The sequence below is a fragment of the Dendrobates tinctorius genome, unplaced genomic scaffold (assembly GCF_039654945.1).
Source record: "Dendrobates tinctorius isolate UK_male_01 unplaced genomic scaffold, ASM3965494v1 ptg000027l, whole genome shotgun sequence".
NCBI lineage: Eukaryota > Metazoa > Chordata > Amphibia > Anura > Dendrobatidae > Dendrobates > Dendrobates tinctorius.
In genome coordinates, this window is record NW_027361695.1 from 1,040,431 (window position 1) to 1,066,836 (window position 26,406).

The window sequence follows — 26,406 nt, forward strand, 5'->3', positions numbered from 1 at the left end:
GCTAATGACAGCAACACCACCTGTACTGCCCTAATGATAGTGACGCGCCCCAGAGGCCGTGGGATACTCGGCGTCGGGCCCATTGACTTCAATGGGAAAAGTCACAGTGGCTGTGACCCGGTCCGTGGCCTCAGGCAGTCATGTAAAAGGGGTAGAATTGAATGGGGACAGAATTTATGAAGTAATTCGTGACGCTACCTGTGGTTTCTGGAGAGATTGACTAGCGCTGCAGTATTGCTTCTCTGGGACAGATGTTGAGGCGCAGCTGAGTTGTTGAAGCCCTCCACAGGTAGGGCTTTAGTCCCAGGGCAGTGGTGAGGGGTTAGTTGATGGTGAGATGGTATGGAGTGGAGGATGTAGCAGAGCCGAGTAGAGGTGCAGGAAGAAAGTGGAGGACACAAGGGCATGTAGTTCCAAAAGCTTTACTCACAGTTCTGGCATGCACAGAGGACCGCTTCGGTGCTGTGTCCTCCAGGTGAGGGGTCCAGCCAACTTCCAGATAAAATGAAGTGCACCTTCCCAGCTCTCCCTGTCAGTGTGTTCCTTCCCTGGCCGTCTCCAAACTATACGCTGCTCAAACTCCTTTTTCCACTCCAGCGCTTCACAATTAGCGTTCCGGCCCAGCAGCTGCGAATCCTGTTCGGAAAACGCCTCACCGTTTCCGTGACTCTATGTAGCTGCCTTTCCAGTTGGACTAACTGTGGAAGGGGCGATGGTCCATAAAGTAACCAACGCTGTCGGCTTGCTAGTGGCACCCTGAAGAATGCGATCTAGGCTAGGGGGCATTCACTTTGCGACCAGTCCGGCCAGTTCCTTCCTCCACCTGACAGCCGTCAGCGTGGAACGGGACCCACAGGATAACTTTCCAACCGTGTCCCTGGAAGAACCGATCTTCCCTGTGAAGAATCAATCTTCCCTGTGAAGAATCCGCTGTTTGTCCAAACTTCTGGCAACTCAAGGCAGGAGCTGCTCCAGACCCGTCCTTCTCTTTCCCTCTCTCTGAGGGGACCCTCTCTACTTCAGCCTAAGTTTCTCCCTCCAAAACTACGCTCCGCCCACCTCCCAGCACTCTTCGTGTTCCAAGCAGGGAGCCATAAAGGGTGCTCTGCTACACTACTGGAGTGTGTGAGGTGTGGGTGTTGGAGTCTGGTCGGGTGCACCCACCTTACCTGGTCATGGGGTACCACACCTCTGGGTGAGGTGCAGTACCTCTGTGGCGACTGGACCCTCAAGGGCGCCACAATAGCAGTATAACCTGTACTGCCCTAATGACAGCAGTATAACCTGTACTGCTCTAATGACAGCAGTACCACCCGTACTGCTCTAATGACAGCAGTATAACCTGTACTCCATTAATGACAGCAGTATAACCTGTACTCCCCTAATGACAGCAGTACCACCCATACTGCTCTAATGACAGCAGTATAACCTGTACTGCTCTAATGACAGCAGTATAACCTGTACTGCCCTAATGATAGCAGTATAACCTGTACTGCCCTATTGATAGCAGTATAACCTGTACTGCCCTAATGTTAGCAGTATAACCTGTACTGCTCTAATGACAGCAGTATAACCTGTACTGCCCTAATGATAGCAGTATAACCTGTACTGCCCTAATGATAGCAGTATAACCTGTACTGCCCTAATGATAGCAGTATAACCTGTACTGCCCTAATGATAGCAGTATAACCTGTACTGCCCTAATGACAGCAGTATAACCTGTACTGCCCTAATGACAGCAGTATAACCTGTACTGCCCTAATGACAGCAGTATAACCTGTACTGCCCTAATGATAGCAGTATAACCTGTACTGCCCTAATGATAGCAGTATCACCTGTACTGCCCTAATGATAGCAGTATAACCTGTACTGCCCTAATGACAGCAGTATAACCTGTACTAACCTAATGACAGAAGTACCACCCGTACTGCTCTAATGATAGTAGCATAACCTGTACTGCTCTAATGATAGCACTATAACCTGTACTCCCCTAATGACAGCAGTATAACCTGCACTGCCCTAATGATAGCAGTATAACCTGTACTGCCCTAATGACAGCAGTATAACCTGTACTGCCCTAATGACAGCAGCACAACCTGTACTCCCCTAATGACAGCAGTATAGCCTGTACTCCGCTAATGACAGCAGTATAGCCTGTACTGCCGTAATAATAGCAGTAGCACCTATACTGCCCTAATGACAGCAGTACCACCCGTACTGTCCTACTGACAGCCTTGTCCTTGCCTTCAGCCAAACTTAGGAGTTATTTTCGCAGCAAACCCATATTCCCTCTAGTTACGGATAGGCAGGAATTTCAGAGATTCCATAGGCTTTGTGTTATAATAATTACATTGCTGTTATAATTTACTCTTTACAAAGCTGAACAATGGCTGGAGCTTGACAATCCTGTCCCCTCATGATGAGATTTTTTCATCTAGAGAAAGCAATGGGTGGTTATTATTTTCTGCCACACATAAAACTCATCAGGACACAACAAGTGGTAAAACAGAAAAAGTATAAAAAATAAGACTTTGCTCAAATTGCATAAATCTCCAGTATTATAAAGCCGATGTTTAAAAAGTAAGACTCAAAAAAAAAATGCAAGAGGACGTTATGTTCACCCGGGGTCACTGGAGGAAACTCAAAACCATTTCTGGGCTGTGGTGGTACAAGACTGCTGGTAGAGACAGCTTCTCATCAGAGAGGTACAACAGCTTGGTCAGGGTGTTATGTGCTGTTGGTAGTCATGAAGTACGCCCTCACAGCATGTGGAGCATAATGGGTGTACGACCAGGCAGAATTCAGCCAACAGATTCACAGGACACTAATCCAGTGACTACATCGGTAGGGTCTGAATGTTGGACCAGAGCCCTTCGAACCTCCACCTACCTGCTGGTAGCAGATCCATTGTGATGCCATTGTTGCAGCCTCACCCACACATGACATTTCAGCGAACCGACTTATCAGAAGAGGCGCCAAGGATGGTAACTCTTAAAAAGAAGGATAAAAGAGTAAGAAACACAGAACAAACTCGCTGATAGATTCTCAGTTATCTCGTTATTCATCCAGCAATAGCCTGTAAAAGACAAAAAGTGCAAAACATTTTTTTATGAAAATCAAATTATAAAAAATGTTATTAGCTAAGGAAAAGATAAAACTTGCCCCAATGTGCCTGAAGGTATTAATATCATTTAAGTCAGAGTATAGACATCACCGAGAGGGTCTTTCCCATTTGTGGGCCAATTTTAGGAAATTGCGGTTGCACCCTGGAGCCTCAGACCAATGTGAGGAGAAAAATGCTATAAATTGTACATAATGGTCCAAGGCCATATTGAAGATTTTGCAATGGTACTAATGACCAGGGAGACCCTAGAGAGGTTATTGATCATGGTGGAGTGGATCCCCATCCCACGCTTCGCTATAAGACCCCAGACTTATTATATCCACAAATTTCCATACAATAAAACCCTATTACAACACATCCATTATACAGTAATAGACCACTCTGCGCTGTTCCCATCTCTCTGACTTTGATCCGATGTATATTTCATGCTTTTGTCGGCTCGGAGCATTGATATGATGATTACCGAGAGAAGATAAGTGCATTAAATATTCCTTGTAATTATCTAAGGAAGAAGCTTTGAGGAATATGTGACATGTGAGATCTTCACATAAAAAGAAGCAGTGGATGGAGCGCACGGCTGTGAGGATGGATATTCATATTTAATGTCTCCTCTGTAACACGGGGGAAGATGAGCGATAAGTGACGAGCGGAAGGTAAAGTTCTTCTTACAAGAAAATGATTTTATCTGCATCGTCTGCACTAATCACGGTCGCCACCCAGCAGTCACACACCTGAAGAGCTGCAATTCATCAGTTGTCAGAGAGATGGGCACGTACATGGGTCATTATGTACCTACTCATCAGAGATGCAGCCAGAGCTATAGATCTACTAGTCACGTAGTCAGAGGTAACGTAGTCAGGGGTTATGTAGTCACTAGTCAGAGGTCATACAGTCAGGGGTCATGAATTCAGAGGTCAAGTAGTCATAGGTCATATAGTCAGGGGTCATGTAGTCAGGGGCCATGTAGTTAGGGATCATGTTGTCAGGAGTCATGTAGTGAGAGATCATGTAGTCAGAGTTCATGTGGTCAGAGATATTGTAGTCAGGGATCTTGTAGTCAGATGTCATGTTGTCAGGAGTCATGTAGTCAGAGGTCAAGTAGTCAGGGGTCATATAGTCGGACTCAGGGTTATGTAGTCAGGGGTCGTGTAGTCAGAGATTTTGTAGCCAGGAGTCATTTAGTCAGGGATCAGGCGTCATGTAGTCAGGTGTCATGTAGTCATGGGTTGTGTAGTCAAGGATCATGTAGTTAGGGGTCAGGTGTCATGTAGTCAGGGGTCGTGTAGTCAGGGATCAAGTAGTCAGGGGTCATGTAGTCAGGGGCGTGTAGTCAAAGATTTTGTAGTCAGGGGTCATGTATACGGTTGTCATGTAGCAGGGGCCATTGTTATGAATGAGTCACCGGAGGAGGAAAAAACAAAAACACACGCTAAGTCCAGAAAACCGGAGAGGTTGGTAGCTAGCGGATTGCAGACCCTTGATCCTATTCACCACAACTAACAGTAGCCGTGGTGGGTTCCTACTGTGCCCTAGACCCCTCGTCACAGCCGGAGAGCTAAATAAGCCTAAAGAAAGAAAGGGGAAATCTAAACTGTCCCAGAGCAGACCCCAAAGCAATAGACAGCCCCCAACATGTATTGTCGGTGAAAAAACAGATGAAAACACAAACACAGACAGAAAGACAGGCTAAGCAAATGATGGGGCCCAACTAACTAGATAGGAAAGGACAGAAAAGATGCTGGCTGCAATCACGCAAAAACCCTGCCAAAAATAATGTCCAACACGTCTGATAGAAAAGGCCCTGAAGTCACTAGACTTCAAAATCACTATATCAGCACTCAGGTATATTCTGAAGACAGAGCAAAGAGATCAACTGATCAGAGACAAAAATGGAGTTCAGCCAGTCCCAACCAGGGCAGGCTGAACACAAACACTAAGTAAACAGACAAAATCTCATGAAAAAATAGCAGAGCGAAAACTTAGCTTTTAGTAGACAGGAACTAAACTGGATGCCAGAGCGCAGAGCAGAAATGATCACCAGCAACCCTGCAGGGCGTCGGCTGCCTTCTATCCACTCAGAAATTCCGGATGTCCAATCACACTCCACCTGCTCAGATGACAGGTTCTTCCCATCCAGATCAATTTCACTACCTCTTTTCACCAGCAGAGGGAGTTCATCAGACATGAGGTGAAGGAGAAAATTAACTCATAACAGGCCATGTAGTCAGGGATCATGTAGTCATGGGTCATGTAGTCAGAGATTTTGAAGTCAGGGGCCGTGTAGTCAGGGGCCGTGTAGTCAGAGATTTTGTAGTCAAGGGTCATGTAGTCACCAGTGATCATAAGCTGACAGCAGATCACCTGAGTGACATTTTCTTGCGATGTTGCACCTGTTTTCTGACACTTGTGATCTCTCCACGTTCCTGACAGGAATCCGCCGGTGACGTCACAGCCGCTCACAGACTCGTGATTTCACAGCAGCTTCATGTTCTGTTCATTTCATTCCCAACATTGCAAGTGATGATCACAGAACAGTTGATAAGCTTCTGACCACTGGGGGTCCGACTGCTGAAAACACAGCTCGGAAATGTCCCTCGAATGCTCACCCACCGCTCCATGCTTTCTCTAAGAGAATGGAGCACTGTACTTCATGTCTTATGGATATGGGACGGACCCCCACTCCATCTTAAAACCACCATAATTACAGTAAACCTAGGCACTAGAATAAATACACAACACGTTATTTTGGTTGTCAAAATGGCCACAGCTTTATTTAAATCATAGGATTAAAACAATCACAGTAGGAGCCAGGTGAAGTGCTAGTACATTGGGATTCAAAGTACTGTGATATCCCAGCTGTCTGACATACAGAACCAGGCCAGACAGCCATAAAGGTGCGGCACGCACTGGCTTGCCATTCAAACAGAGCCAGTAAACTTTCAGGGCACCAATGACCCTATTATCCTCACTCCTGTGCTTAACCACTGTGCCCGCCCCTGATTGACGTTACCATTACAACGTCCTTGAGGCTGGCCACCAAAGCCGAGCCTGTTCACCACCATGAGGTTTTACATCCTCTATTAGTTAAAATGAGTCCACCTTAACTTGTCTGCAACTTCCACCTGACTCCTAAACCGCCACCAGAGAGGCCATTTGACACCTTAAATGGACTCGACACCCATCAACCATGCCTAATAAAGCCATCAACCATTTCTACATGCTATAGAAATACTGTGCACACAAGTAATAAAAAATACCAAGTTATGATCGATAATACGGTAACTACAGCAAAATAACAGTTGCTAAACATCCTGCAATGAGGATTCCATAATGGGGAATGTGGAAAGTAAACCATAATTAAGGTCGTAGCTACAATCTGAATACCTGTAATAATCTGTCATGCCTCAAAAACTATTATACTGCATGTATTGTAGCCAGCCCTAATAATTCATCAATTCACAGATTTTTGTTCTAGAAACCACCATTATTGTAGTGCAGTAAAATTTCTTAAACCCACTTACTATCACTACCCGAAAAGTGATGAACATATCAATAGAAAGAAATTATAAATAGGGAGTAATTAAAAACTATACACAATATAACATCAACATTATAAGTAGTAATTTAAATAAACCTAAAGCAGAAAAAGTCTACAAAGGCATTATTAATAACCCTGCCACGCCATTGTTAATTGTTTTTCATGCACTTGATAACATTTACTGTTGACCTCTCCAACTGGGTCAAAGGCATTGGGAATAGGCATATTGCCCTTCGTGCTAATGCACTTGATTACTTTACCCTTAGCCGCTCCCACTGGCTCAAGGACACCAGGCGTAGGCATACTGCCCTTTGTGTTAATGCACTTGATTATACCCTTAGCCGCTCCCTCCAGCTCAAGGGCATCAGGAATAGGTATACTGCCCTTTGTGTTAATGCACTAGATTATACCCTTAGCCGCTCCCACCAGCTCAAGGGCATCGGGAATGGGCATATTGCCCTTCATGTTAATGCACTTGATTATACCCTTAGCCGCTCCCACCAGCTCAAGGGCATCGGGTATAGGCATACTGCCCTTTGTGTTAATGCACTAGATTATACCCTTAGCCGCTCCCACCAGCTCAAGGGCATCGGGAATAGGCATATTGCCCTTCATGTTAATGCACTTGATTACTTTACCCTTAGTCACTCCCACTGACTCAAGGGCACACAGATTAGGTACATTGCTCTTCAGTTTCATGCACTAGATAACTGCATTGTCCCGATGACAACCTTGAAAGAAACATGGTTTGGTCAATATAAACAGTCAAAACCGTGCCTCGGCATTCTCAAGTCAAATGAACATAGAGGGTCCTTGAAGCTATAGATTGTATTGAAAAGCATGCCTACCTTGTTCTCTTCTCCCCTCCAGCCACTGTTCCTGGCTCAGAGGAGCCAATTTATTCTGTAGGCATGCAAAATATGATTGCCATGACCCCAGGGACTTTACCCTAACAGGGTCCTATAAAATATAAATGCTTCTGGAGACCAGGGGGCCATACCGTGATGGTCACCCCTCCATACCAGGGGGTCATACCTGAGATGGTTACCCCCTCCACACCAGGGGGCCATACCTGAAATGGTTACCCTTCCAAACCCAGGGGGGTCAGCGGCCAGTTTATTAACAAATAACATACCGTATATACTCGAGTATAAGCCAACCCGAGTATAAGTTAACCCCCCAATTTTGCCACAAAAAAACTGGGAAAACTTATTGACTCAAGTATAAGCCTAGGGTGGGAAATGCTCCATAGATTATTCCCCCATATGGTGTCCCCCAGAAGAAGCTCCATAGATTATTCCCCCATACGCTGACCCCATAAGAAGCTCCTTAGATTATTCCCCCATATGCTGACCCCATAAGAAGCTCCTTAGATTATTCCCCCATATGCTGACCCCATAAGAAGCTCCTTAGATTATTCCCCCATATGCTGACCCCATAAGAAGCTCCTTAGATTATTCCCCCATATGCTGACCCCATAAGAAGCTCCTTAGATTATTCCCCCATATGCTGACCCCATAAGAAGCTCCTTAGATTATTCCCCCTTATGCTGACCCCATAAGAAGCTCCTTAGATTATTCCCCCTTATGCTGACCCCATAAGAAGCTCCTTAGATTATTCCCCCATGTGCTGCCGCTGCTGCATGTAAAAATAAAAAAAAAATGACATACTCACCTCTCCGTCGCTGGGTGTCAGATACTCACCTGTCCTGCGTCCATGGCTGCTCACCGCTATCTGTCACGTCATCGGTCAGTGACGTTCAGACTGCAGGGGGCGCGGCACGCACTAATCACGTCACCTAGCCCTCTGCTGTCTGAAGTCACTGACCGATGACAGACAGCAGCAAGCAGCCATGGACGCAGGACAGGTGAGTATCGCTATACTTACCCGTCCTGACGCTGTCTCTTGAGCCCCCAGCTTCTCCGCGCTCTCTCTTCCTGCGTTCAGCGGTCAATAAGTATTAAATACACAATCTTATACGACCTGAGGGGGGGGGTTCTTGGTGCCCCAAAAATTCTGGCTTTATATTTGGCAAAAAACACAAAAACTTAAAACTTCACATTACCCTCAGACGTAAACCACCAGCTCGAGGGCACCAAACATCCTATTCTGGGAAGTCCAACCACCAAAAGCTCCCGGGTAAAACCCCGTCCAGAGCCGTAACCAAAAGCCAGATCCACCAAAACAATTTTTAACTGTCCGGAATTTTAACTTCCAATTCCTTTTCGCTGATTCAGCGTCAACTCCAAGAACCCCACCCCAGAGGTTCATACTTAATACGGTTACCCCTAATGACCAGTTTATAAATAACTTCAAGGACCCACTAAAAGGAAAACAAATAACTTTTTTTTTTAATTTTTAATTCATGTTCTTATTAAAATAAACATAAAATAAACATCAAAGCATAAATAACATTAGCACGCTGGGGGGGGGGGGGGGGGGGGGGGGGAGTCCTTGAAGCTCCCAAATCTGGTGATTACCAAACATAAGATGTACCAACAATTACTCCCAGCCGTTACCCCACTAGCTCGGGAGCACCATAGCCACAAGGGTTCCAATGTTCACTTGAATTTCCTGGGGATCTGACAAACTCTTGCCGAAACTCCCCTCCACCTTTCACCAGGTTCAGAACCATATTAACTTCCAAAAAGAGGAATCCATATCCCAATGGATCCCCCAGACCAATTTCTAACCAACTTCAAGGACCCCCCCCCCCCAACCACCAGGCTCCAGGTAATCCACTCAGGCCTGTGCTATCCGCCATCTTAAGTAATATAAAATAAGCACTTGGTGGGTATACACCAATCCCTTTTTTTTTTAAATTATTATTCACGCCTTTATTAAAACAAACATACAATAAAACATCAAAGCATAAATAATATTAACACGCTGGTAGGAGTCCTTGAAGCTCCCAAAATCCGGTGATTACCAAACATAAAGTGAACATAAAATGTACCAACAATTACTCCCAGCCGTTACCCCACCAGCTCGGGAGCACTATATCCACAAGGGTTCCAATGTTCACTTGAATTTCCTGTGGTTCCGACAAACCCTTGCCGAAACTCCCCTCCACCTTTCACCAGATCCAGAACCATATTAAATTCCAAAAGGAGGAAACCATATCTCATTGGATCCCCCAGACCATATTTAACCAACTTTAAGGACCCCTCCAACCGCACAAGAAGTGAGATAAGTGAGGGTGAAAACCATGCAGGTTTACAACCAAGGTATACAACAGGTTAATAATGGAAAATACCCCATCGTAAGGTCTGGAAATAGACAGAGATGGGCAATGCTGTGTTATATGCTGTAATAATAAATGAGAAGCCGCCTGCTCCTCTACAGCAGTTACAGACTCTAATCACCAGCTGCGCATAAATGGTAAGAAATATAATATGTAGGTCTAATATAAGCTGCCTGCAGCCATAGGTGTGTGAGCAGAAAACTGCAAGGTCTAATATAAGCTGCCTGCAGCCATAGGTGTGTGAGCAGAAAACTGCAAGTTCTGTATCCCAGTCACTCTGCTACATACAACTACAATAGACGAGAGACAGGGCTGAAAACTGGGCCCATGATGTGTCCTCCAGAGCAATGTGCAGCCTCACACTAGGAGTGCCCACTCACTGCCTGCCATGTGCTGAGTTATTAGTGCCCACTCACTGCCCGCCATGTGCTGAGTTATTAGTGCCCACTCAAATATGCCGAGTTACTCCCCGATTATTTATTTTACACATGATAAAACATAATCCATTCTGGCCTGTGCTATCCACCATCTTAGGTAATATAAAAAAAGCTCTTGGTGGGAGACTAAAGGCAGCAATAGCTACAGAAATCAAGCACTAAGCTTGAAGTCATGTCCAGATTATATGTACAGCCAGGTAAGTAACCTGGAGACACAGGATGTCTATACCCAGCATGATCCGTATATAGCAGAGTGAGGAGTGATATCATGTATACAGACCTGTGGTACAGGTGAAGTATACAGCACAGGGATGGAGCCTTTACACATATACCACATATATAGTGAGCAACCTGGTTCCACTGGATCTGCACACCCAGCCTCACAGTATGTAACAGAGATGAGGTCACATACAGATCATCAGACTCCATAACTGGGAAGGGGGGATAATCCGCACACAGCAGGGTCAGTATACAGTGCACTAACATGAAGTGCAGCCTCTCATCATCACACATATACCATCCCCCGACTGCTCCTCTCACCAGTGTCTCTAATACATGTGACTATCCAGCTCCACCATAGTAATGGCAGACACTGCATGCGTCCCTGCTCTGTCCTATCATACATAAACCCAGAACTCATGAAGACTCTGTATAATACAGCAGTAATGTGGTATATCAGAAACGTCTGCAGGGAGGACACACAAAAGCTGCCTCTGCAATAAGTGAGGGAACATGGCCGCTACATGAATTTCTGAGGTAATCTTGATCCCAGATATGATGTAGGAGCTGATACTGTACACACTACACAATGTCTGAGGTGAATGCAGAGTAGTATATCAAACATGTCTGCAGGGAGGTCACACGGAAGCTCACAGTCTGTGAGGAAAATGTAGCATGCACATGAGGGACATGGCGGCTACATGAATCGCTGAGGTAATATTGATCCCATACATAATGTAGGAGCTGATACTACACTAGTACATGATGTCTGAGGTGAATGTGCTCCTATCATCTGTCGTGTGAGGTAAATCAAGAAAAACACATCCAGCCCATAAATGGCAGCGCTTCCCAGGACTCACATCCAAAGATGATATTCCATATTTTTTTTATTTCATAGGTTAAAAAAGAGATACAACGCGTTTCGGATGCAGTGTATATCCTTCATCAGGTATCATAAAAACACAGTACACAGGGGATTTGTACTGTGTTTTTATGAAACCTGATGAAGGATATACACTGTATCCAAAACGCGTTGTATCTCTTTTTTAACCTATGAAATAAAAAAATATGGAATATCATCTTTGGATGTGAGTCCTGGGAAGCGCTGCCATTTATGGGCTGGATGTGTTTTTCTTGATTTACTCATCCTGTGTGAGCCTGAACCTGGCTCCTTCACTTGGATCCACTGAAGGCAAGCTCCAAGCCCTGTCTTCTGAGAAGTATCCCAAAAGGAAGGATTTTTGAGGATACATAATCCAAAGCTATATTAGTCTTCTATCAGGTGAGTGCATAAAATTGTGCACCCTTTAAAGACTACAATATTGTGTTTACGCACTTAGGGCGCCGCAAATTGTCTGTTCTTCTCTCCCAAACAGGGTTTTTTTTGCCTGTCGTGTGAGGTGATAACCCCAGTATTATACTCCCTGACACTGTAGACATGCTTCCTCCTTTTCATCCTGTGTATGAAAGAGGGAGAGAGACAGATTTCCTGCTCTATATAATCCCCACCCTCCTCACAGTAATCCGCCAGGCACAGACATACTGGGCTATCCCTCGTGCTTAAAATCTACACCACTATACCAAAAAAGCTGCCGGAGTAAAGGTCCACCCATCCCCAAGTCATGTCCTCCTCCGCCTATGGCTCCAGTGGTTTCTTGATTTCTGGCAGTCCCACAAGAATGTTGTGGCGGGCGTTGCGCCCTAGCGATTGGACCCCATTGATCAGAAACGTGTTCTTGTGGAGCAAGGAGAGCTATAATATATTACATAATAATATCCAGTATCTTCTTTAGACAATTATTTACCTCACAGAAATAAATCGTTATGCTATTACCATAGATCTCCTCTCATAATCTGTCATATACAATGGCCGTCTGTGCTCTGAGGTAAAAAGAAAGGATTGGCAGCCATTTTAGGTGGGGGCTCGTGTAAAAAAAAAAAAAGCAGAGTGATGGTATAGACCATGGCAACCAATCAGATTGCAGCTTTCATTGTGAAAATGAAGGTTAAAAAAATTGTAAGCTGGGATCTGATTGGTTGTGACAGGCCAGCCTAGTTTTCCCTCAGTCCACTCAGCCCAAAAAATGTCTGTCAGTAGTGAATGTAAGCGTCTCCTGTTGTCACTACTTGTGAGTTGCTGGGAGAAGATGGGCGGCCGTTACCTGAACCTCTCAGCCATGACGATAGAAGAATGAGGAAAGATATAGAGGATATTTCTCTCACAGAAAGAACATGTGTAATGTAAAACAACCCAAGAGTCAGTCATTCTGTCAGGGCCTGGTTCTTGCCTGTTCCCTTCAGTGAATATTTTACCTCTTTAGACTCTTGTTATAAAACATAAAAATACACCTCAGCTGCTGCAGAACCTCATAATATACCTCAGCTGCTGCAGAACCTCATAATATAGGGTACCTCAGCTGCTACAGAACCTCATAATACACCTCAGCTGCTACAGAACCTCATAATACACCTCAGCTGCTGCAGAACCTCATAATACACCTCAGCTGCTGCAGAACCTCATAATACACCTCAGCTGCTGCTGAACTTCACAATACACCTCAACTGCTGCAGAACCTCACAATACACCTCAACTGCTGCAGAACCTCACAATACACCTCAGCTGCTGCTGAACTTCACAATACACCTCAACTGCTGCAGAACCTCACAATACACCTCAGCAGCTTCAGAACATCACAATAGACAGCTGCTACAGAACCTCATAATACACCTCAGCTGCTGCAAACATCATGATGCACCTCAGCTGCTGCAGAACATCATAATACACCTCAGCTTCTGCAGAACATCACAATACACCTCAGCTGCTGCAGAACATCATAAAACATCTCAGCTGCTGCAGAACATCATGATACACAGCTGCTGCAGAACATCATGATACACCTCAGCTGCTGCAGAACCTCATAATACACCTCAGCTGCTGCAGAACATCATAATACACCTCAGCTGCTGCAGAACATCATAATACACCTCAGTGTTGCAGAACATCATAATACACCTCAGCTGCTGCAGAACCTCATAATACACCTCAGCTGCTACAGAACATCACAATACGCCTCAGCAGCTTCAGAACATCACAATACACCTCAGCTGCTACAGAACCTCATAATACACCTCAGCTTCTGCAGAACCTCATAATACACCTCAGTTGCTGCAGAGCCTCATAAAACACCTCAACTGCCGCAGAACCTCACAATACACCTCAGCAGCTGCAGAAACTCATAAAACATCTCAGCTGCTGCAGAACATCATGATACACAGCTGCTGCAGAACATCATATCACACATCTCAGCTGCTGCAGAACCTCATAATACAGAACACAGCTGCAGCAGAGCCTGAATAAACATCTCAGCTACTGCAAACAACATAATACACACCCCAGCTGCTGCAGAACTTCTAAACTTACCAGCTACTGCAAACAACATAATACACACCCCAGCTGCTGCAGAACATGTAGCAGCTGAGATATGTATTATGAGGTTCTGCAGCAGCTGAAGTGTATCGTGATATTCTGCAGCAGCTGAGGTGTCTTATTAAGTTCTGCAGCTGCTGAGCTCTGTACTTTGAAGGTCTGAAGCAGCTGAGGTGTTTATTTGAGGTCCTGCAGCAGCTGAAGTGTATTAAGAAGTTCTGCAGCAGCTGAAGTGTATTAAGAAGTTCTGCAGCAGCTGAGGTATGTATTGTTCTGCAGCAGCTGAGGTGTGTATTGAGGTTCTGCAGCAGCTGAGGTGTATTATGAAGTTCTGCATCAGCTGTTACATGTATTGAGGTTTAGCAGCAGCTGAGGTGTATTGTGAGGTTCTGCAGCAGCTGAGGTGTATTATGAGATTCTACAGCACCTGAGGTGTAGTGTCATGTTCATTAGTAGCTGAGGTGTATTATGAGGTTTTGCAGCAGCTGAGCCTTGAATTGAAGTTCTTCAGCTGCTGGGGTGTATTATGATGTTCTGCAGCATCTGAGACACAGGAGTGTTTATTACACACTGCAGCTGCTGAAGAATCTCTTGTTAAATAAATCGGCGGTCCTACATGAAAAATCAGTGTTTGGCACAGGAAAGGAAGTTGCGATAAATCTGTTCTCTGTGACAGCCCCAATGTTCTGGGGAGATAGGAAGCGTCTGTGTCGCTGCTCATCTCTGTGACGATTATCTGAATCTTATTTACAGACAGGGTGTCCGCGGGTGCTGACGGGCAGTGGGTGTCCGCCGGTGCTGACGGGCGGTGGGTGTCCGCCGGTGCTGACGGGCGGTGGGTGTCCGCCGGTGCTGACGGGCGGTGGGTGTCCGCCGGTGCTGACGGGCGGTGGGTGTCCGCCGGTGCTGACGGGCGGAGGGTGTCCGCCGGTGCTGACGGGCGGCGGGTGTCCGCCGGTGCTGACGGGCGGCGGGTGTCCGCCGGTGCTGACGGGCGGGCGGCCGTCCGCGGGTGCTGACGGGCGGCGGGTGTCCGCGGGTGCTGACGGGCGGCGGGTGTCCGCGGGTGCTGACGGGCGGCGGGTGTCCGCGGGTGCTGACGGGCGGCGGGTGTCCGCGTGTGCTGACGGGCGGCGGGTGTCCGCGGGTGCTGACGGGCGGCGGGTGTCCGCGGGTGCTGACGGGCGGCGGGCGTCCGCGGGTGCTGACGGGCGGCGGGTGTCCGCGGGTGCTGACGGGCAGTGGGTGTGTGTGTGGGAAGGTGAACATTTTTTGTGTATTTTTCACCACATTTTCTTCATTGTTTTCTTTTCCTCCAGGCTTAAAAAATGAATCTCAATGTGTGGAACATCAAAGACATGTTCAGCGTTCCTCCGGGAGCCGGGTGAGGGGCGTTTCTGTATTTATAATGTCAGATCTTTCTAGCAGCTACTGAATCAGGTTTAATTCATGGAAATAAACAGGATTGTATCTCTCAGGCCTCCTGGGTTTGCTTGTTTCTGCGGGCGGCCGTCACATTATTCTCTGCTGAAATGAGCGATTCCAGGTTCACATGCCAAGGCCATTTTTTGTCACATCTGTTCAGCCCAGATGGAAAGGACACATCATTGTCCTCATTTATTTTTTACTTTAACCCTGATTTTGACTTAAAGGGGACCTGTCACTTGCCATAAATATGTCATTTTTGTATCTGGTCCAAATTCCGCTTTTCCGCCATTGTTTTTCTTGTGTAACTACGCCTCTCCATTCCTGAGATATGACCCCTTCCTCTATGTCTATAAATCTAGAGTTTCAGCCAACTAGGTGTGGTTCTTTTGAACACGCCCACAGTGATTAATTGAGGATCACACCCATTGGTTAACAAGAACAGATTTACATACAGGAAAGACGAGACCTTATCTCCGGGACGGTGAGGCGCAGAAACAAAAGAAAAACAACACAGGATTCAGGAGAACAGTGGCATTTATGCCATGCAAAAAAAAAAATATTGCAAGTGACAGGTCCTAATTATGGGACCAAAACTGCAGCAACGTTTGCACATATGTATGCTATACTACAGGATATGGTACACATTTCTAAAATATATAGGTCCCAACTGTGGGACCTGTACTCTGTGGACAAGCCTTGAATGCCTCTGATGAGATAATTCCTGTCCATTATAAGTCATACTCATCAATATTGGTACTGGAGGGAAAAGAGCAGAAAGAATCACCCTATAAGCGACCCTTTTGGGCAAGGTTTACATGCGTCCTGCCAATTTGGGGCATAGGACAGCACCTTTGGGATAGCTGGCATGTATGGGCAAAAGCAGGACATTATAGCAAAAGAAAAGCATAAAATATATTAAATCGCATCACGGATCATTACAGGATAAACAAATCTGCCAACCGGAATACTGCGCAGAGCGACCATTCCAGCCTCAGCGATTCCCAGTTCCTCTTCAGTTCGCAGTTTTGTCCTGATGGCTCTCAGCAGGGGTCCATGGATTATGCAAAATATCAGAAAAACTCCAATCAAAATTCCCAAGATGTGAGTAATGTCGTCTGTGGAGTGAGGAATGCATGTACAATGTGGACAGGCAGTGCTTACTTTAAGGAAAATTGATAAAAGGGATCTGTCACTTGCCTTCCATACGTAAATTATTTTACCTGATGTAAATGCCGCTGTTCTCCTGAATGTTTTTCTTTTGTTCCTGTGCCTCTCCATTCTCGAGATATGGTCCCATCTTCATTGTATGGAAGTCTAGTCTTCTAAGCCAAGGGGGCGTGGCTCACAGAGAAGAGATGAGGGCCACACCCACTCATCTAAAAAGACTAGATTTATATGCAAGGAAGAGGGGGACGTATCTCACAAATAAAGAGGGGCAGAAACAAAAGAAAAACAACTCCGGATTCAGGTGAACAGCGGAATTTACACCAGGTAAAAATAATTAAAATTTATGGCAAGTGACAGGTCCCCTTTAAGTACTACTATACATAGAAACAATGTAAAATGATGACAGATGATCTTATAATCATCTTATATATATCAATCAGGAACAAAGCTCAAAGCGACCATACACACTATATATCCAGAGACACAGCGCCATCTGGAGGTCCCTATAGGAATAAAAAGCATTTGATAAGGCCTGTTTCACACTTCAGTTTTTCAGGTCAGTCGAAATCCGCCAAAATGTCGGAAAACGGATCCGTGGCCCATGAAACACCAACAGGAGCCACCGGACCGTTGGTGCGCTGGGATCCGCCGATACGGTAATTTTAAAGGAAGCGCGCCTGAAAACGAAAAAGCGTGAACGGGATATCGCGTGATCAGGGAGCGTGAACGGGTATGTCGCGGGATCGTGGAGCGTGAACGAGCATGTCGCGGGATCATGGAGCGGGAATGGGTATCTTGCGGGATCGTGAACGGGCATCTCGCGGGATTACGTCGCGGGATCGTGGAGCGTGAACGGGCAAGTCAGTGTGAACGAACGGGGGGAGAGAGAGATTTTATCCAGCAGCCAGATTGGATTTAGGGTTAAACATGTAGCAAAAGGGAAAAATACGGAACCGGACACAAAAAAAAGTTGCCTTGTCCGTTCGGTGATCTCAGCGGCCGCCAAAATTTTGGCAGATCCGCAGAAATACGGATGCAACGGACGATCCTCAGTCAAAAATCCGCCGATAATGAAAGTCAATGGGGAAAAAAGCGGATCCGCCAAGATTTTTTTTGCAAATCGGCGGATTTTGTCTGATGGTGACAAACAGATGTGTGAAACAGGCCTAAGCAGGAAGGATCCAGTCAGTGCTGCTCAATTTATTTTATTTATTTATTTACAATGTGAAAGTACTTTATTTATCTGTTTCAAACTGTAATGTGACTGAAATCACACATTGCATTAATCCATGCAATTTAATAATGGAAATCCCAACGTATACCCTATGAATGTAGGTTAAAGGACACTAAGTAATGTAGTGTACATACACAGTGACTCCACCAGTAGAACAGTGAGTGCAGCTAACCCAGGACCAGTAGTAATGTAATGTACAGTATGTACACAGTGACTCCACCAGCAGAATAGTGAGCGCAGCTCTGGAGGATAAAACAGGATGTAACTCAGGATCAGTAATGTAATGTATGTACACAGTGACTCCACCAGCAGAATAGTGAGCGCAGCTCTGGAGGATAATACAGGATGTAACTCAGGATCAGTAAGGTAATGTATGTACACAGTGACTCCACCAGCAGAATAGTGAGTGCAGCTCTGGAGTATAATACAGGATGTAACTCAGGATCAGTAATGTAATGTATGTACACAGTGACTCCACCAGCAGAATAGTGAGTGCAGCTCTGGAGTATAATACAGGAGGTAACTCAGGATCAGTACTGTAATGTATGTACACAGTGACTCAACCAGCAGAATAGTGAGCGCAGCTCTGGAGGATAATACAGGATGTAACTCAGGATCAGTAATGTAATGTATGTACACAGTGACTGCACCAGCAGAATAGTGAGTGCAGCTCTGTACACGCCCAGGAAGAGGAGGAGCGTCGCAGCTGAGCCTCTGCAGGCTGGGGTTTTGCTAAGCTCCTGAAGGGAGGTTTTTTTTCCTGCAAGGACTTTCCATCTGCCCCCTTCCCAGGAAAGAGGACTCTCCTTGGGACTGAGCGCCGGGGCTGTGCCCCTGGCTCCCACCCTCCGGCAAGCCAGCTGGGGGTGGGGGGCCTCATCCACCACCAGGAGGCCCAAGGCACAGCCAGCCAGTCCCAGGGATGGGGAAAAAGCGGACCCCAGGGGGCCGCAAGGCTCCAGGGTCTGGGACCCCCGAAGTGAAGGCTGTGGCGGGCCCTTCCCCCGGAGGTGCAGCAGCCGGCAGAGGTGAGGCGGGGCCCCCCCTTAACATCTGGGGCTCCAAGGTTGCGGGAGAGCCAGCTACCACCTACGCCTCCTGCATTCATGCCCACCTCTCCGAGTACGAGGAGGCCGGCAAGCAGCTCAGGAGACTCCGGGGGGAGTTGGAGGGAGCCCGGGTCATCAGTAAAAACAGGCTCCCTGCCTCAAAGAGAGCGGAGGTCACCGCCACAGTCAAGCGGCTGAAAGGGGAGATTCGGGCCCTGGAGGACCGGCGAAGTACCATCATGGCCGGCAGCGGCCCCTTCCAGGAAAAGCTGCAGAACGAGGACCGGTTCAGGGCCATGGCCGGTGGGTCTCCTGGGGGGTCAGGAGTCCCCAACCAGGTGGAGGAAAGCGAGGAGGAGGAAGAGCAAGATGGCACCCACACCACATCCGGGCCACCTCCACCTGAAGACCTGGCGGACACCAGCGTGAGTCAGGTAACATGCAGCAGGATAACCCCCGAGCAGGTGGCCCTCCCGCTGGACTCCAGTAACGTGGAGGAAAGCGGGAGCGAGGGGGAGGATGGAGGGAGCGGGAGTAGTTCTGAGGGGGGCTGCCTCATCCTTAAACAAGTACGGCAGACTGAATCCCCAGCACGGTTTGGCACGCTGTTGTTTGGGTATGAGGTCTGCCAGGAGGATGAGGCAACCGGGAGGAGGAGAAACAGGAGGCGCAGGCGTAAGGCCTCTGAAGGCGTGGAGGAACAACTGGTTTTTGCTCCTCTTCCCGGGGCCCCTCTGTCCCGCTGTGTGGAACCCGCTACCCACCCCGGCTCGGGCCCTGTGGTGGGTCCGCAGCGAGGGAGCGGGGAGAGAGATGACTGTTGTGACCTGACTGTCGCATCTGGGGACAGTTCAGACCAGGGCAGCGACATGGAGGTCGGTGCTGGTTGTGGTGTTGGTGGTGGTGTCCAGGCTCAGCCCTCGGTGGCAGGGGAGGCTGGCCTGGCACCAGGTAAAGTTGGTACAGCCAGGGCCGCACCTCCGGCGGCGAGTGCTGGGGCTTCTGGACCCCCCACGTACGGATCCGCTAAGTCTGGATCGCTAGTGGGGGTCCAGAAGCCTAGGAAGTGCGAACAGAACATCAAGCAGCAGCTGAGGCGGTGCAAAGTGCTGGTCGCTCCCATGTCGGCGCCTGTGGTGAGAGCGGGGTCTCCGGCACGTCGACCCAAAAAGGGGTCCGTGCAGGGGGCTCCGCCGCCGCTGGGCGACGAGGGGGAGTGGCCGGCCTTGCCTGTCTCAAGTGGTGGGCATGGGGTGGCAGCGGTGGTCCGTGAGGGGGGCGTGGCCTCCCCGAGTGTTGCCCGGCCTGCAAAGGCTGTGGCGTGCGGGGGGGGCATGTCCTCCTCGGCCGTCGTCCCACCCGCTGCGTCTGCGTCGCCCGAGGGGGGCGTGGCCTCGCAAGGGGTCGCTGCTTTGCCCGTGGTGGCTGTGGCTGGCGGGGGGGGCGTGGCCTCGGCGGGCGCGGCTCCGCCCGCTGTGCTCGCGTCACCCGGGGGGGCCGTGGCCTCGCAGGGGGCCGCGGCTCTGCCTGGGGTGGCTGCGACCGGCGGGGGGGGCGTGGCCGCTGCGGGCCCGCTGCACTCTGTCCCACACACCCTTCCAAGTAATGCTGTGCTGCCCCCAAAAGCTGGCGGGGAGTTGTCGGGGTCCCCGGCCCACCTACCTTCATCTGAGGGTGCGGGGACTCTGGCGCTCCCTGGCAAGCCGGCGGCGGGGGTGAAGAAAAGTGCAGGGCAGGGAGCGGTGCCAGTGGCCGTCCCTGCCCAGAGTAATGAAACCTCAGTAAAAGGAAAAAAAATGGAGCTGAAACCAGGAGCTGCTGTTGCTCCTAGGCCCAGCCAGGGCAGAGTGCATGATGTCATCAGCACTGAGGCATTTAAAGGGGCAGCGGCGCTCCTGGACAGGAGCTGGAGTAGCTCCCAGCAAGAGAGCTCAGGGCCCCCAGCAGGCAAAGAGAGGAACTACACTGGTTTGGGAAATGTTAAAAATGTAAAAAATGTAAATAATGTTGCTATGTTCACCAATTGTGCGAGTGAGAGTGAGTACGAAAGCGGAGTGGACATATTTGAGGAGATGTTTGCTGAAGTGAATGGTGATATGAGTGACATGGATGAAGGAGTGAGTGCTACTGTGAATGTGGGTGAGTGTGCTGGAGTGAATGCAAATAATAAAAGAGTGAATGGGAGAGTGAGTGGGAGGACGAATGAGGGTGCTGGCACAAGTGGTGGTAGTGGTGGGAGGGCTGGCCCGTCTGCCCCCCTGGCCGCAAGACCCCAACATAGTTATGCGGGGGCCGCGGCTGGGGGTCGGGGTGGTCCTCGGGGTGGTCCTGGGGGGGTCTCCTCGCCTCCGGGCTCCAGGGACGGCGCTTTGCACCACCGTTTCCTGGAGGCCCTCAAAAAAGGAGAAAGGTCGATAGTGGTAGAGGGGAGGACAGTGGACTTGTCTTTCTGGATAGAGAGACACGGCCTTGCTGCCTTCCAAAACCAAAGGGAGGGAGGGACTGTTTGGTCTCTCCCCACAGCCGGGCAGGGGCCGCAAAGGAGGAATGTGGTCCGTCTTAGGTGGGGGGGCAGTGAAGCTTGTCCACCTAGGAGCAAGGTGGTGGAGCTCCTCCTTAAGATGGGCTTCGGGGCGAATGACATCTTTGCCCTGATACATCCTTCGGCGTCCCGCTTCTTCGACGTCAGCTTTGTGCGGCCAGAGGGGCTTGAGCTCTTCTGGTCTAACTATGAGCTGGTGCGGGAAGAGCCCGGATGGCGAGACTTCGTTGCGCAAGCGGTGTCTCGCCAAAATTCCGTCAAGCGAGTGACCGTGGTCACTTGTAACGAGTCACTTGCCGGCGTGGACATTATGACGTGGCTTTCCCGTTACGGGGAAGTCACCGAGGTCCCCAAAAAGAACAGGGACGAATTCGGCATCTGGTCGGGGGGCTGGACCTTCATGGTTAAACTGAAGGTTTCCGGCGGCACGGTCACCCACATCCCTTCCTCGGCGTTCCTGGGAAGGGACAGGATCCTGGTCTTCTACCAGGGGCAACCGAAGGTCTGCCACAAGTGCGGCGACCCCACTCACTTCAGCGCTAGCTGCAAGGTACAGAAATGTGCCTTGTGTGGTGGGGTAGGTCATCTGGCCGCCTCATGTAAAGACATTCGGTGTCACTTGTGTGGTGACCTAGGTCACCCTCTCAGCCGCTGCCCTCGCTCCTTTTCTAATGCCGCTGCAGGCCCGGCGGGAGGAGTCCGTGAGGGAGAAACCTCTGGCGGCGCTCCTGCAGCTGTGGCAGGTGGTGGCGGAGGGGAAGGGGCTGAGGGACCGGTGAGGAAGGGCAATGCCAAGGTGAGGGGCCCCGCGTATGTGCGGAGGCAAGAAAAACGCCATGGGGGTGGGGGGCAGGTGAAGTCTCAGGCAACCGGGTCGATGCCTGCTCCTCCCTCCAGGCCCGTGGCAAAAGCCTCTGAGGTCCTGAGGGAGAGTGTGGTGAGAGAGGAGATCAGGAGGATGGAGAGGGAGGATAAAGCGGCTGACTCGGACGGGTCCTCACAGTATGAAAGTGTTGATGAGGAGGTCCAGGAGCAGCCTACAGCAGCGGGTGGCAAAAGTAAACGTGCCAATCGTAACAAATCGGGGGGGAAGAAGGCTGGCAAGCCTTCAAAATCTCCCCCGCCCCCGACCACCAGGGTGCGCACGGAAGGGCCCGCTGACCCCCCTCTGATTGATCTCTCCAACCGGTTCAGCGTCCTCGGAGGCTCGGATGATGGGCCGCAAGACGAGGATGCTGGGCCGGGGGTACCACCGGAGGGTCCTTCGGGGGATGGTGGGGTTCGTCCCTCAGGGGGCAGTGTTCCTCCTGGGGGGGGGGACAGACCTGGAACCCGGGGGCGAGGACACCGGGGGGGGGGTGGGATGGACACAACGGGAGCTTCCCTGAAAAGGAAGGTGTCCGACCCCTCCCCAGGAGGAGGTGATAGCAGTGGTAAGAAGTTGGCCATCCAACTTGATCACCCATGATGGCGGAACTCGCCCCGTTGACGCTGGCATCTATTAATGTTGCCAGCATAAAGTCAGATGCGGCTCGTTTCACGGCCTTTGATTTTTTCTCCCGGATTGAGGCAGAAATTTTATTCTTGCAAGAGACCAGACTAACAGACATGGGGGCCATCTATAAAGCACGGAGGGAGTGGAGGTGCGGGCCCTCATACTGGTCTCTTGCGGCCGAGCCGTATAGCGGGGTGGCAGTCCTTTTTAAGACTGCAGCTGTTGAATGCCGACGGGTTACTGAGTTGGAAATGGGGAGGTGCCTGATCCTAGATGTCTTCATGAGGGGACAAGAGCTCCGGCTCATCAACATCTACGGCCCGCAGTCCAAGTGGGACCGCAAATGTCTCTTCCTGAGGATCAAGCCCTTTCTTTTTACGAGCCGGCAGGTGGTCTTCGGTGGGGACTTCAACACCATTACGAGGTCCCGTGACCGGGGGGGTCCCGGAGATCGCCTGGCTTATGATAGCGTCGCGTTGAATAGCATAGCCAGCGAAGCTCGCCTGGTGGATGTCCACATCCGGCACACCCCAGGTCACGGAGGTTTCACCTACCATAGGGGTAGCTGTAGGTCTAGAATAGACAGGTTTTTTTTGAAGGAGGACGCCATCTTTTCTGCTGTGTCCGCCGTTGAGGTGGAGTTCTCCGATCACTGTCTAATTTTCTTTTCTCTGAATGTTGCAGAGACTCATCGGATGGGAAGAGGGCTGTGGAAGCTCAATTCGTCCCTGCTGGAAGAAGCGGAGGTGAGACAATCCTTCGAGGACTTTCTTCAGAGCCAGGTACCGCTGTTGGATCTCTGTAGTAGTAAGTCAGAGTGGTGGGAGATCTTCAAAAAGCGGGTGGCGGGGTTCTTCCGTCAGCTCTCGAGCCTCAGGAGTCTGAACAGGCACCGCTTGTACCAGGCCCTGGGGAGGAAACTCGAACAGCTTGTCTCGACTGGAGGTGACCGTGAGGAAATCTCCAGAGTGAAATCTTTGCTCAAGAGGTGTCAGTATGATAGACACACATCTTTAGTTTTTGAGAGGGACTTCGGGAAGTACCGCTCGCCCGACCCTTACAGAAACTGTAAGATGTCAGTGAATTGTAAGATGGTGACAGGACTGATCGACAGTACGGGGTCCCTGAACAGATCCAAATCAGGGATCCTGGAGGTGGTCAGATCCTTCTACTCACACCTCTTGGAAAAGAAGGATCTGGATCGGGACAGGATGTCGGCTTTCCTGGCTGAAACCGTCCCTGAGCCAGGGGGTGATCCCTCTCTTGGTGTTTTGGCAGAAGAAATCAGGGAAGAGGAAGTGAGACTGGCCATTGATGGGCTTCGGCCCAAGAAATCGCCAGGTCCGGATGGCTTAACATCCGAGTTCTATAAGACTTTTAGGGACTCCTTGGTCCCCCTCTTGACAGGGGTATTCAATGAGTGTCTCTCCTCGGGCACTCTTCCCGACTCAATGAGGAAGTCAGCCCTCATTATTCTGTCAAAGGGTAAGGATCCGTCCCGTATCGAGAATTGGCGTCCCATAGCGCTTCTCGATACGGACCGGAAGGTTCTGGCCAAGGTGCTGTTTAATCGGCTGGTGAAGTTTGCACCCCGGCTCCTGTCAGGGGCCCAGCATTGCTCTGTTCCAGGCCGCAGTACTTTTAGTGCTGTGCTCGGTGTCCGAGAGGCAGTGGAGCAGGGTAGGGCAGGTCACTGGAAGGGGTACTTGCTGTCATTAGATCAAGCGAAAGCCTTTGACCGGGTCAACCACGAGTACCTCTGGTCCGTTCTTTTGAGGTATGGTCTGCCTGGGAGGTTTGTAAAATGGTTAGAGATCTTGTACCAAGGGGCTGAGACTTTTCCGCTGGTGAACGGTTGGTCAGGTCGCCCTTTTGAGGTGGGTTCTGGGGTCCGTCAGGGCTGTCCGCTGAGCCCGCTTTTATACGTGTTTGCGATCGATCCCTTCCTAAGGAGGGTAGATCATGGACCGTTGGCGGGAGTCGGGATGGACCAGGCGGGCTCTGGGTCCTCTCTGAGGGTGGTGGCGTATGCTGATGATGTTTCCCTTTTCGTGTCCTCGAGAGGGGAGGCGGATTGGGTCATGTCGGAGGTAGTGCGCTACTCGGAGGCATCCGGGTCCATGATCAACCGGGATAAGTGTGAAAGTCTCTGGCTGGGAGGGGGAGATCCTAGGTTTGATCTCCCGGACACCCTTCCAGGGCCCCAGGCCACCGCCAAAATTCTAGGCATCGAATTTGGCCCCGGGGATTACCCCCAGCAAAATTGGGAGGGCAGACTTAAGATCGCCGCCCAAAAGGTGGACCAATGGAAGGGTTGGTCTTTAACCCTGAGGGAAAGGGTTGCCCTGGCTAAAGGCTTTCTGCTACCTTTATTAATATACCTGGGCAGTGTGTGCATCTTGCCGGAACCTCTCTGGACACGGGTCTATAGCCTGTTCTTCCAATTGTTATGGGGGAATAGGCTTAACCTAATCAAGAGGGAGGTTACATACCGTACGAGGAGACTAGGCGGGTTGGGTATGGTCAACCCGGTGGTGTTTCTAGTAAACACCTTTCTTAAGACTAACATCTCCAACCTCTGGCTAGAGAGGGCTCCTCCGTGGGTAGTCTCCTGCAAGGGTTGGCTTTGGCCTTTCTTCCAGGAATGGGAGACAGGAGGGCAGGTGAAGGATCTACGCACACCTCATGGGCATCTCCCGGCTTACGCTACCCCGGTTCTGAAGGTGATCCGCCGGTGGGGTCTGGGAATGTGGGAAATCAGGACCATGTCGAGGCAATGCCTTGACAGGAGGGTCCTGTTGACCCATTTCCAGAAGCCCCTGGCCCTTAAGGATTGCCCAGGCCGGGATCTGGAGGTCGGGCTGGGGCTTTTAAATTCTAAGCGGATCCCCATGAAGTTTTGGGACTTGACCTGGCGTTGCTTCCACAGGAGGCTGTATGTAAAGGATAACTTGAAGTGCAGGAAATCCGATGATCGGGGTTGTCCCCGTGAGGAGTGTGGCGACGTGCTGGAAAGCATGGAGCACTTCCTGCTTCAGTGTCCCTTTAATGTAGAGGTGTACAACAGGGTGGGTGCTTCCATACGCTGGCCGCGGCTGGCGTCCCTCTCCTACGCTGAGTGGGCCTATGGAGCGTTCAGATCCCTGGGTGGCCGGGACCTGTGCACTTTATTCCTAGTCAGTGTAGTGGTTAGGTTCTACACTTGGAATGCACGGTGCCTAGTTTCGACGCGGAAAAAAACCCTCCCAAGGGATGAGGTGGTAGGAAACATCTTGGGTGACCTGGTGAAGGTCCGTTCTTTGGAGTTCGAAAGGTTGGGTGTGAGGAAGGCCTCTTGGCTTTGGAGAGGCCTCTCCTTTTAAAAACGCACTCAAGGGAGGGCTAGCTCCGTGTGAATGAGGGTAGGGATAGCATAAGTTTCACTGGGTGTGTTAGGGACAGAAGTAGGGGCAGATAGGGACAGGGAGGGACAGGCACTGAGGGACAGATAGAGAGTTAGTTA

The 26,406-nt window shown here is 49.7% G+C and overlaps 2 protein-coding genes across 4 annotated transcripts in view; one reads left to right on the top strand and one right to left on the bottom strand.

Moving 5' to 3' along the window:
- Positions 1-16,785, bottom strand: part of CIMIP7 (ciliary microtubule inner protein 7) — a 52,604-nt gene extending 35,819 nt beyond the window's left edge. Inside the window, exons 1-2 of one of the 3 annotated variants that reach the window (XM_073569626.1) lie at positions 16,638-16,785; positions 2,890-2,990 (exon numbers count right to left, since the gene is read on the bottom strand). In XM_073569626.1, the coding sequence (XP_073425727.1) occupies positions 2,890-2,990; positions 16,638-16,695 (159 nt within the window). In that variant the 5' untranslated portion in view covers positions 16,696-16,785. Of the gene's footprint in view, positions 1-2,889; positions 2,991-16,356; positions 16,485-16,637 lie in introns of those variants that run through there. The other 2 variants (XM_073569627.1, XM_073569628.1) reach the window with 2 other exon arrangements.
- IHO1 (interactor of HORMAD1 1) overlaps positions 15,235-26,406 on the top strand; it is a 39,238-nt gene continuing 28,066 nt past the window's right edge. The window contains exons 1-2 of the mRNA XM_073569621.1: positions 15,235-15,373; positions 16,359-16,518. Of these exons, the coding sequence (XP_073425722.1) occupies positions 15,318-15,373; positions 16,359-16,518 (216 nt within the window). The 5' untranslated portion in view covers positions 15,235-15,317. The remainder of the gene's footprint in view (positions 15,374-16,358; positions 16,519-26,406) is intronic.